At 39.1% G+C, this 12170-nt stretch overlaps 1 protein-coding gene across 1 annotated transcript in view; it reads left to right on the top strand.

Moving 5' to 3' along the window:
• Nucleotides 1-11416, top strand: part of DBX2 (developing brain homeobox 2) — a 37136-nt gene extending 25720 nt beyond the window's left edge. Inside the window, exons 3-4 of the mRNA XM_055318475.1 lie at nucleotides 603-790; nucleotides 6229-11416. Coding sequence (XP_055174450.1) covers nucleotides 603-790; nucleotides 6229-6558 — 518 coding nt within the window. The 3' untranslated portion in view covers nucleotides 6559-11416. The remainder of the gene's footprint in view (nucleotides 1-602; nucleotides 791-6228) is intronic.
• The last annotated feature ends 754 nt before the right edge of the window (nucleotides 11417-12170 follow it).

The following is a 12170-nucleotide window of genomic DNA, read 5'->3' as shown; positions in this document are numbered from 1 at the left end:
AGCTTTCCCTGACAATCCCTGATTAAGATCAGATCCTTGTTTTGTGCACACAGTCTCCTTTGGAATATATCCTTACACTTGTGATGCTAGTTCAAAGAGTGTCTTCCACTAAATCTTATGGGTAATGCATATAATAAAACATATTTGTCTTGTTTCTCAATGTGTAGCATTGAGCAGAGTGCCTGGAATAGGGTAAGAGTTCAAAACTTTGTTGAGAGAAAAGACGAATGAGTAAATAAATGAAGAATTAGAGAAAAAATGGAGTGTTTAAACCACCTACTATTTGTTCTGAATTTGAGCTTTTGTAACCTGGGACCAGGGCCTTTCTAACATGGCACCCCAATTGGGAGGCCGAGCATATATGTGCTTTTTTTCTCATTGGGGAGCAAAGAGTATTTATTGGATTCTCAATGGAATCTATGATCAAAACCCTGGAAGAAGCACTGCTCTAAGTGTGCAGAGTTCAGAGTTGAGATGATTTGGTGATGGTACAGAGGAGGAGGATCCTGTCCTGGGAAAGACAGACTGACTTTTTTTTTTTTTTTCAGACTGACTTTTCATCACTGAAACTAACTGGGCTTATTACCTGTCTTCCCCTCTAGGAGAAGAGAGTGTGCTGCCTCTCCTGACACAGGACTCTAACTCCAAAGCTCGGAGGGGTATTTTGAGAAGAGCTGTTTTTTCTGAGGATCAGAGAAAGGCTCTGGAGAAAATGTTTCAGAAGCAGAAATACATCAGCAAAACAGACCGAAAGAAACTTGCCATCAGCTTGGGACTAAAGGAATCACAGGTAATAATAAGCAGGAAGATGTTCACTGCTCCTGATTTCTGAAGGAATACAATGAAATCCATGCGTTTGGCAAATATCTGTTGTACTAGGTATGGTGCTGGACCCTAAAGTGTTACTGAAATGATTTTCACAGTTGTTTAGTGGGTAGAAATATATGTCACAATTCCTATTTGGAAAGAGGTCCCTTCTCTGAGAGGTCTAGGCTTTTGCATGATTAATTCTTCCCAAATGAAGAGAAACACTAAGGATGTGGCATTTACATCATTATTGGTTGCTCTGGTTTCAGAGAAGTAGAATACATAATATTCTACAAGAGCAGGAACCAATTTTCCTGTCTTTTTCTTCATTTCCAATCCAAAATCCAATCATAAATGCATGACTCATAAATACCTCTAAATAGATCTCACTACTCTGCACTCTGGACTTATGTCAAGTAGAGTAAAGTAGTTTCGTATCTGCAACACCTACAAACTTTTCTTGCACATTAAGGTACTGGTATTTTACTATTAATCGTTTTATAATCACCATATGAAACAAGCGCTATAATCATCTTCACTTTCCGGATGATAAAGTGTAGAGAATTAAGCATGAGTCTGATATCATGTAGCGAAGCTGCCTTAGAGCTGTGCTCTCACCCCAGGCAGCCTGGGGGGTGAGTCTGGAGTTTGTGTTCCACCCAACCTGGCGCTATCATGTATAGTTGTGCAGGTTATGCACTGCACAAGGGCACTTGTCTAAGAGGCATGGCAGCAACTGAAATGTAGCTGGTACTTTGCCTGGCAAACTGGCTTTCCTGGTGCAAGGCAACATCCACTTGGATATTTTGAGTTAGCATAAAGGCATTGAAGGGCTAGCAGAGGCTCTGTGTAAACTACTATGCTGTACTGTTCTTCCCTCAATACAGATGACCTGGTTTCTAACTTTGGATTTTATTAAACTAGTTATTTTTGGATGAAACTCTCCTTAACCTTGCTTCCTTTCCCTAGGGAAATGATCTGTTCTCACCGCCCCCCCAACTTTTTCTAGCTGTAGAAAGCAGTACCTAGTGTGACAGAGGATAATTGGCCTAAATCAGCCAGTCTGTGCTTTCCTCATTGTGTAGTACTAATGAGTCCCTAACCTTAATTGACTGATCCGCACCTCAGTTTCTCACTTAAACAGAGACAAATATAGGAATTCTATCTATGTCATAGAGCGATTTTGCATATATGAGATAAATCAGTAGTTATATCTTATTGGTCTGTTGTGTGCAAGATGCAGTGCTATGGAGGCAGTGAGAGAGGGTGTTTATTAAGTACTGATTAAGATACGCTCTTGGCACCCAGGAATTTATAGGAGCAACTGAGAAAACAAAACAGAAACTCATGAATGGTTAGATCATAATATAAGATAATGACGTAGGAGACGTCACCTGGTAGGTTAGATATGCTGCCAAATAAAAGAGCGAGGTCAGTGATCCTTGAAGTTATGTATCTCTGTGGAGGTTTATGTTAACATCCATGACTGGTCCTTCTGTCCCTGGGGAGTCTAGTGAGGAAATGGTCTCATCCCTAGAGAATTGTTGGACCTCACTAAGGCTGCACAGGGGCTCAGTAGGATTGGCTTGAATCTCACTGGTATGGATTAAAAAAAAAAAAAAACCCTCCAGAGTTGGAGGGGAAAAAATGTGCAGAAAATGTTGGGAGGTTGCAGGGGCCCTCTGCTTGAGTCAGAACTTGCAGCAAGTGTTAAAAGAGGAAAATTGGCTATGTGTGATCTGACAATGCTCTGAGACGGTGTGGACATCTTTTTTTTTCCTTTTTTTTTTAAAAAAGATTTTATTCATCTATTCATTCATGAGAGACAAAGAGAGAGAGGCAGAGACATAGGCAGAGGGAGAAGCAGGCTCCCTGTGGGGAACCTGATGGGAGACTCGATCCCAAAACCCTGGGATCACAACCTGAGCCAAAGGCAGATGCTCAACCACTAAGCCACCCAGGTGCCCCCCGTGTGAACATCTCTGATAGCACATCTTCTTAAAAAGAGATTATTGGAAAGAGAACTCAGCTAGCACATCAGAGAATATCTAGGAGGGGATGAGCATAATCTGGCCATTCCAAGAAAACATACTATTTTCCTATTTTGTGTGTTAGCTGCCTGTTCGTATTCACAGGTGCATAGTTTTACATAGTTGATTGTATTGTTTTTAAAATTCAAGTGCCTTGAGGAATGACAGCTTTTTATGTTACTGAATTTGGTGAACATCTCAGAAGTAATTTCACATTTTCTTATTTGCATATACATCTAATTACACAATTAGCACATGGTATTTATTATGGTAAACTCAAACAAAGAGGAAATTGGTCAAGTTAAAAATGAAAACTCATCTCCCCTTCCAGTCCAACTTCTTAGTTAATCCTGTCCCATATAAATGGTTCCTGTTTGCATTTATTTGATGTCTACCATGTATTATCTTTAAAATAGATGTATATGCGTGTTGTATATGCACAAGTATATAGTAGCAGGAACACTTGCACCGTGACTGCCATGTGTCCTTATATTCCATGTCATTTATCCTCGCAATGACCCTATGGTGGTTGGTTTGATTTTTCCTATTATATAACAGGGACCCAGAACTGAGACCCACAATTGTGTATATACGTTTTCAAATAAAAACGGGATCGTATTCTACCTGTAACTTGACTGTCTGAAGGAGAGTCTAAATCACCTGTGTAACCAACACACAGCTCAAGCAGTAGAGCCTTCTGACCAGGGAGTAGCCCCTGCCTATTCCCTCCAGGTTACTGCCACCTACTTCCAAGACTACCCACTAGCCTGACTTCTAACAGCATAGATTAGTTTTGCCTATTTTTGTACTTTATATAAATAGAATCAGTAGTACAGATTCTTTGGTATATCTGGCTTCTTTGCCTTACCATTATGTTTGTGAGATTCATTCATGTGGTGGCATGTAGCGGTAGCTTTTCTGTACTCCTTGCCATGTAGTATTCTGTTATTCCGTATACCACAGTTTACTCATTCTGATGATGGGTGTTCAGATTGCTCCCACCTTTTGGTTATTATTCATATTTCTTGTAGCAATTATTTTAGCTGTTATCAAAATATTTGGAATATTATGGTTAGTAACATTTTTCTGTTACAACCATTGCAAACTCTTCAAGTTTGAGGGTTTTTTTTTTTATTGTGGTAAAATACGTATAACATAAAATATGCCATTTTAACCTTTTTTAAGGGTACAATTTAGTGACGGGAAGTACATTCACACTGCTGAGCAACTATGGCTACCATCCATCTCCAGAACTTCCTTTATCTTGTAGAACTGAAACTCTGTATCCATTGAATAGTGGCTCCCCATTCTTCCCTCTCCCCAGCCTATGGCAACCACCACTTCCTGTCCCTACAATTGACAAATGAATGGAATCATTTGTATTTGTCTTTATGTGATTGGTTTCTTTCATTTAGCATAGTGTCTTCAGGGTTCATCCGTATTATGGCAGGTGTCAGAATTTCCTAACTTTTTAATGCTGAATAATATTCCATTGTTTGTATATACCGCATTTTATTTATGCATTCACCCATCAGCCGACACTTTGGTTGCTTTTACTTTTTGGCTATTGTGAATAATGCTATGAACACAGATGTACAAATACCTTTTCAAATCTCTGCTTTTAATTCTTTTCTTTTAATTCTTTTCAGTAGTTTGTGGCTTTTTCTTATGTTTGTGGTGTCTTTACACAGAAATTTCTCATTTTTATGTTTTCAGCTCTATTTTTTTTTTGTGGCCTTAGAGTTTTGTGTCAATGCTTAAAAAAAGCATTCATCTCTCCAAAACTATAATGGCAAACTCTTACAGTATTTTCTAGAACTTTTATAGTTTTGTTTTTGTGGTTAGCTCTTTAATCCATTTGGAATTTGTTTTTGTATTTGTTGAGAGGTAGAAATTTTAATTTATGGTTTTCCCCAAATACGTACATTTGTTTCAATACTGTTGATTGTGAAGAAACTTCCTTAATGATTTTTTTCATTGAGCTATCACTCAGAAAAAATGCTACATCTATAGAAAAGCTAAGGAAAGAAGAAAATAATGAATGTGATGACAACAGAAAGAATCACCAGTGGGCAAAAATAAATGTCTTAGTGAAAACCCACTAGAAATACTTGGCAGCCTTTCTAGGAGTAAATGCCCACTGCAAATAGTAAATGAGTTCATGAATAGAACCAAATGTTCTGGTATGTACACATTAGTGCTATTTTCTTATGAAAAGCCTTAACCACAGGATTGCAACTGAGATGGTAGTCTTTTGGACTCAACTCGCCTGGGTCAGGTTCTTTGCAGCCATTTTGAAATTGCCAGTCAAGTTAAAAGAATGAAGAAATTGTTTTGCCAATCTGGAAGAATCGTCTCAGATAGAATTTTTTCCTTCATGGGGAGAAACACTTGGTTGGTATCACTTTAATTATTATTATTTTTTTTTTTTAGGTAAAAACTTTCTAGGTTTTTTTTGTTTTAAAAATAGAAATCCACTAAATCATTCACGTAAAGATGCAGTGCAATGCTTAGGAAAATGATGTGATTGGCTTTTAAGATCTCAGGAAATCAGTTGTGAGGTTTCTGATCAGGAATGGTTGACTATACAGTAGATAAAGGGGGAGTTAGTAATAAAGACAGGCTCTGGTGGGGTGGGGCGAAGTATGGCTCAAATTAGAAACCACCCTCCTAAGTGCTTTTGGCTTAATTATGATTGATCTTTATTTATTGAGCCTCATTCTTCAAGTTTGACAAATCGTACGAGTAATCAAACTTGGAAACTGTTTGAAGCCTGGAATTTATCAAAGTGTTATCAAATGGATTCTTAATTTAGTTTCCCAGAAGTTCCTAATGAAATCTGAATGTTGTAAGAGCCTGGGCACTGGAGTGGGACAGTCATGGATTCTATTCTAAGCGCTTCCATCTTACTAGGTTGTGTGACCTTGAACTGATTTATTGCTCTGAACCTCCGTGTTCATACACGTACAATGAGAAGTCTTGCAGTTGTGACGAACAAATTATGTAATCCACACAGCATGCATGGCCCGACACCTGGCACAAAGTAAACACTATTACTAGACGATAACATTTCTTTTGTTTAAATAATTTAACACGGACTAAATGATGTTCTAAACTGTCGAGCATTAAATCAGTTTTGAAAGATGTCAGACTTGAAGGACATAACCAATTTATCACAGTCGTTTTGTTTCATAAGTGTGGGGATGTTGTACTAAAGTAATGGCTCAGATAGTCTGGAAGGAGCCCAGTGAAAAGCCATTGGGACTTTGCTGGGCTGGCTGTCGCAATAAGGTATTTCATAGAAGGCATTTGAGGAGAGATTCTAGTTTACGGTGCTGAAGTGGAGTAATGTGGACTAAGTGATCATCTTGTCCAACTATTTTGTCAACAGGTGAAGATTTGGTTTCAGAACCGAAGAATGAAATGGCGCAATTCCAAAGAGAAGGAAGTGCTTTCCAACAGGTGTGTCCAGGAAGTAGGCCTTCAAGAGGATCCCCTCTCACGGTCTGCTCTGGGGTTCTCTTCTCCGTGTCCTTCACTCTGGGAAGTCTCCCAGCAGCACTCGAGTCCAAGATGGAGGGAGAATTCACCAGAATCTTCAGAAAGACTCATCCAGGAGAGTTCAGGGGCAGCGCCCCCAGAAGCGAAGTCACTGCAGGGTGCCTTGTATTTGTGTTCTGAAGAAGCTGGAGACAAGGGTGTACTTACTGGGGCTGTCTGAATGGAAGCCTCCCTCTATGTTAATTTAAAAGGACGCTTAACTAATAACATTTGGACTCTAAAGCCAGCTAGCTCGTGCCTCATCAGTGCCTAAAACGTAATGCCTTTGGAGTGATGCATGAACTAATGCTTTAGGAAACCCTCTCCAGTGCTCTTTTGTTTGGCTCCCAGACTCAGGCTTAATTTTAAGTGGAATAGGATCTCCCAGAAAGTACGAAGGAACTGAAAAGAATGAGAGTTACAGGTGGCTCAGTCCCTGCTCTGAGTGTATGTGTATATATGTGATGTGTGTGTCTCTGTGTGTGTATATATATAAATATTCATTGAAATACATTAGTAGGAACTACTTCCTCCTTACATATAGCATCGAGCAAGTTCATTTCCTTTTATATGAGGAAAAACCAACTATTGACCAACTGTTATTAATTTTTTGAGAAAAATGTACGTGTTTTTAAAAATTCCCTATTTTCTGGTTTCTTCCAGTATCCAGCTAGAAATGAACTTTAACAACTCAGCTCAGCTATCCTAATCGAATGAGCCACACTGTTAAATACACTGAAAATATATACTTAAGAGTAATCCAACAGGAGAACTAGAAGAATTTTGGAATGAAACTCTTAGAACTCTTAATTTCCCAAGTCTCTGGACTTCATCAGGACACACTGAGGGAGGTACCCATTTAGCTAATGATTATCTTTTGATCTCTTCTCTGTAAGGATGGGCCTTAATCAAGGTTTGCAAAATAAAATGCCTCTAAGGGCCTGCCAGTAAATAGAGGGCATGGCCCACCTAAAAATATTCGAGGTAATAATTTAAAAAATACTGTGTTGGGCAAATGAAACATCCGTGCCAAGCAGTTTGTGACCTCCGGCCAAGACTTAAAGAAGTGTCACAGTTCCTAAAATGTTCCCAACTGGACTTCAAAACACAATACTGATGGAATCTGTAGTGGATTTCTGTTTGCACTTCTAGTTATAGACTCAATTTTCCACTTAGGTGGTATACGCGCTATATATTAGGTTATTTTTATATATTAACAAGCACCACACAGATGTTTTGTGTGTTTTGAGTATCCTGAAATAGTAGTATTATAGATTTGCATTTCTGGTAACGATTTGCTTAGTTAATCTAGAAATTTTTATTCCAGGTCCAAGGAAAAATTATGTTTCACTTTGAAGGAAATGAGGCAGAAAAAGGAAATGATGTGGTTTTGAACTAGGTTATTATTAATCTGTGGACAAGAAACATTATTAGAAGTTCATGATGTGGAATTTTGTTAGTGAGAAAGCTGCATAAAGAGAGTGGCTTCTAATTTGCTTACATTCCTAGTTATAGACTTCGGGGCTCTAGGGTTTAGAGATGGTATCTCAGAAGACAACAGTTTTAGGCAGCATCAGGATGTTACTTTGTCTGAATGTGATTTGAATTGAGGTATGCTAGCCAGTGTCTTTATCACGAGATGTTTTACTTGAAAGTTCTCTCAGAAGAAACTGGTCTCAGTTTCTCTGTGGGAAGGAGGAGCAGGGATCTGCTGACAATTTAAAATTTTAAACCTGTCTTAAAATGATTTATAGTATTGTTTCTTTGTATACTGTTAACCTAACCTACATTTATCGGGTCCTTTCTATGTGCTAGAGACTGTGCTAAGCCTTTAAGGTGAATTAATTCATGACAGTCCTCATGACGGTAGCCCTAGGAGGTAGGATCCCCTCTGTTACTGTCAGGAGTCCTCTTACCCAGACAAGGGACTAAGGCAGTGTGGTTAGGGTGATGGCCCAAGGTCTTTAGGGTTTTGGACCCTGGCCATCAAGTTTCAGGTCTTCTATGCCAACCATACAGAGTGCATACCACTGTACAGTGTATTCACCAGCTATGGAATGATTGTAAGACATACATTTTGGGGATTGCAGTAAGATTTATTAAAGAAATTCAGAAGCATATTGCATTTTATGATCTCTTACTTGGGGAATGGTTTTCTTTCTAGTGCTCTCTTCTCTATTAACTTTGAAGTTTAGGGAAAGTAAAAGAATTGCAAAAGCCTTCAACTATGAAGCCTCTATAGAGAATAGTCCCAGAGGAGTGTTTAAATGAAATGAAACTATTTTTTTTATCACTCACAGCTAAAAATTTTGAAGTGCTTATCTATGCTTAATGTTTCTTGAGAATAACTTGAAGAGCAAATGAGAGCATCCTGCTTCATGGCCACCTGATAAACTAGGTTTTAGATGTGGGCTAATTGTTGCTTAAATGATCTTCCCCCAGGGTTTTACCCCAACCTCTCTGAGTTCAGCAGAGGCTTCTCTCTGTAAAGTTGGCCTGATGTTCAAATATACAAATCTTTTAATTGGTTTCTACTTTGGAATGCATCAAAGCTTAGGAAAAGTAAGCTCTAGATGAGTTTATTAGGGATCCTTAGGAGACCCACATAAACCCATACACTTGGTGCACATACGTATGCCTGTTGTGCCTTCACCTTGCCTTCACTTACCTGAATTACTTGAGAGAACTCCTGAGTTTAATATTCTGATTGACAAGGGTCTCCCTTCTCTCTTAATTTGTGCTCTCCACCTCCTCCACCTCCCTCCACCTAAAAAACTCATTTTCCTCTGTTCTCTAGGTGCAGATTGCTTTTCTCCAAGCGGTCACATATTAGTATATTTGTTGCCTGCTTTCCAGACAAGCACCAGAACTAGAGAAGCATAGAGGTGAAAGGATTTTAAAATTTTTAGGAGACATGGCCACATGCAGATTAGGCAAATGGGAAGAAAAAATGGTTTAGCACCATCGTCTAGCTTTTACAAAGTTTAATATTTTATAAAGCTAAATATAAAGGGTTGGAATTACATAGCGGGTTAGGAATGATCACTGGATCTGGACACAATGAAGGCCATGACTATTGATATTGAAAAGGCAATTCTATTTTCTTAGTGGTGAAGTGGGCTGAATGGGGAAACCAAGTGCTTGCTTAGTCCAATGGTTCACAAACCTTAAAAATCCATACATTCGAACATGCCATACCTTCCATCCAGTTTGGGGTATGTGCTCAGATTTGGGCATGTACTTCATACATTCTCTTCATCAGCCACGCCCCCCACTCCACCTTGTGAGAATCATTCATTATACATGTTTTTATCTTTTCAAATATAAAGTCATAAGTAAGTATCCTCGTTCATGCCATCCATGTCCTTTCTGGCCCCTTCATTCTACATTCTGATGCATTTTTTTTTAAAGCTACACCCTACCCAACGTGTTCCATGACCTATTCCCTGATAACCAGTGAATTCTTCAAGCTCTGTTTGTCTTTAATACAGCTCATTCCATTGTGTTCACAAGCTTGTTAGACACTGACTCTGTAGTCATCGGAAATCCACAAAAGTATTTTTTCTTTCTGGATTTCAACACTGATTGGGTCCTCTGTGTGAGGCACTGTCCTAGGCCCTGTGTAAACAAATATGAGGGAGAAAGTGCTCCTTGCCCTCAAGAAACTTAGAATGAGTCTTTTGACCAAACATCTTTTGATGTATTCCATGCTGTTGCCAACTGAATCTAGTAAATTTGGAGCAAAGACTAATCTAACATCCTCCAAAACCCCTATCTCTCCATTTGCAGTTGCGGGGTGGGGCGAAGTTTATTAAGTGTTCCACCATTCAGAAAAATACAAGCTATTTAGCATTGTTGGTTTTCTCTCTCTACTCCATGCAGGCCACATTGGTCCCAAGAGGAGTCAGAACCCAAGGGAAGAATTCATTATTCTTTTGTTCATAGTGTATCCCACCCTCTACTTTTATCTTTCCACCTTCTCGGACTCAGATCAACCTGTACATGTGGTGGGTGGGAACGATAAAGGAAAAGCAAATAGCACAGGTGAGGGGAAATCAGGATGATGAGTATTTTTGAATATATAAGGAAAGTTGTGCAGAATTAATTTATATCATTTATAAACTCTCTCTCTAATAAGCAACTACCTTAAGAGTGTCATACTAGCCCCACAAAGATGGTTCTTACCTTCCAGCTATTAATTGGGTTCCATTACATTGTTATATTTGGTTGTAAGAATTATGCATGCTCATTATGAAGAAACACACTTGAAAATACAGCTAACAAAAGTTCATGTATAAGTCCACCATTGGGAGATAGCCAATTTAGCTCTTCTGTGAAAGATTTTCACTTTGAATGTATGTACATATAAAGGTGTGTGTGACTAAACAAATTTGGATCATAATATGTATCCAGTTTATCCTCATTTTTTTAAACTCAGCTTTTTACAGGGAACATTTCCCCATGCCATTAAATAAATGTTGAAACTATTTATGATGGATATATAATTTCCAATGATTAACTCCTGAACTTCTTGAGGTTGATGAAGGGATGGGCTGGGGCTTGGCAGGTTGTGGAAAGAATGATCGTGGGGCTCCTGTACCAAGTGAAGAACCTCTTCCAAAAAAAGTCACCAGGAAGTTTATCAAAGCATACTCCATCCAAAGTCTCAGGGAGTATACGCGCTTGGATCTCAATACATTGCTAGCAGCCAACATACTAATGTAGGGCAATGTTGTACCTCTCTTTAATTGTGCTTTACAGGCACACCGATATATCATTTTAGCTTTTTCAAGTATGTTTCACTGCCCACAATGTGGGCAGAAGTCAGGCAAACTGTTGGGTATCTGGCACCCATCATTTTGAAGGCTGAGATGATAAGGCTGCTTTGCCTAGTTTGTCCAGAGTTCCCCAGTTCCCACAACTCTATGGACATTCTCTCAAAGTTGCTTGAATAACAGAAATTACGAGGAGAGCCTTTTGGGATCAGAACATTCTGAGTTTAAAAGGGAGCCTTCAGTGTTATTTAAACCCAAAGTAGAGGGCAGCCCAGGTGGCTCAGTGGTTTAGCGCCGCCTTCAGCCCAGGGCGTGATCCTAGAGACCTGGGATCAAGTCCCATGTCGGGCTGCCTGCATGGAGCCTGCTTCTCCCTCTGCCTGTGTCCCTGCCATTCTCTCTCTCTCTCTCTGTTCTCTCTCTCTCTCTCTGTGTCTCATGAATGAATAAATAAATAAAATCTTAAAAAAAAAACCCAAAGTAGAATCACCAAGTGTTTGATGCTAATCAAAAGACAAAAAATTTGAATAAACTAAAGTGCACATAAAATTTGGATAAACTAAAGTATTATAATTAATTCACAATGTGTAGCTTACCCTATGACTATGAATTTCCATTGGAGTTTCCTAGGGCAGCCATAATAGATTACCACAAACCGTAGGACTTAAGACAGCAGAAATCTATTCTTTCACAGTTGTGGAGGCCCAAAATCCAAAATCAAGATGTCAGCAAAGTCATGGTCCCTCGGAAGATTTTAGTAAGCTACCGTCTCCTGCTTCTAGTGGCTCTAGGAGTTCTTTGGGTTGGGATGTAGGACTCCAACCTCTATCTCTGACTCATATGGTCCTCTCTCCTTTGTGTCAGAAATTTTCCTCTGCCTTTCTCTTATAATGACCCCTGTCACTGGTTTTAGAGCTGACTCCAAGTCCAAGATAATTCTATCTCAACATCCTTAACTTAATTGTTATCTGCAAAGGCCCTTTTACAAATGAGGTCACATTTATAGGTTCCAGGAGTT

Source organism: Nyctereutes procyonoides, unplaced genomic scaffold, assembly GCF_905146905.1.
Source record: "Nyctereutes procyonoides isolate TBG_1078 unplaced genomic scaffold, NYPRO_anot_genome, whole genome shotgun sequence".
NCBI lineage: Eukaryota > Metazoa > Chordata > Mammalia > Carnivora > Canidae > Nyctereutes > Nyctereutes procyonoides.
Note: the sequence above shows the minus strand (reverse complement) of the source record. Positions and strands in the feature narration are given on the sequence as shown.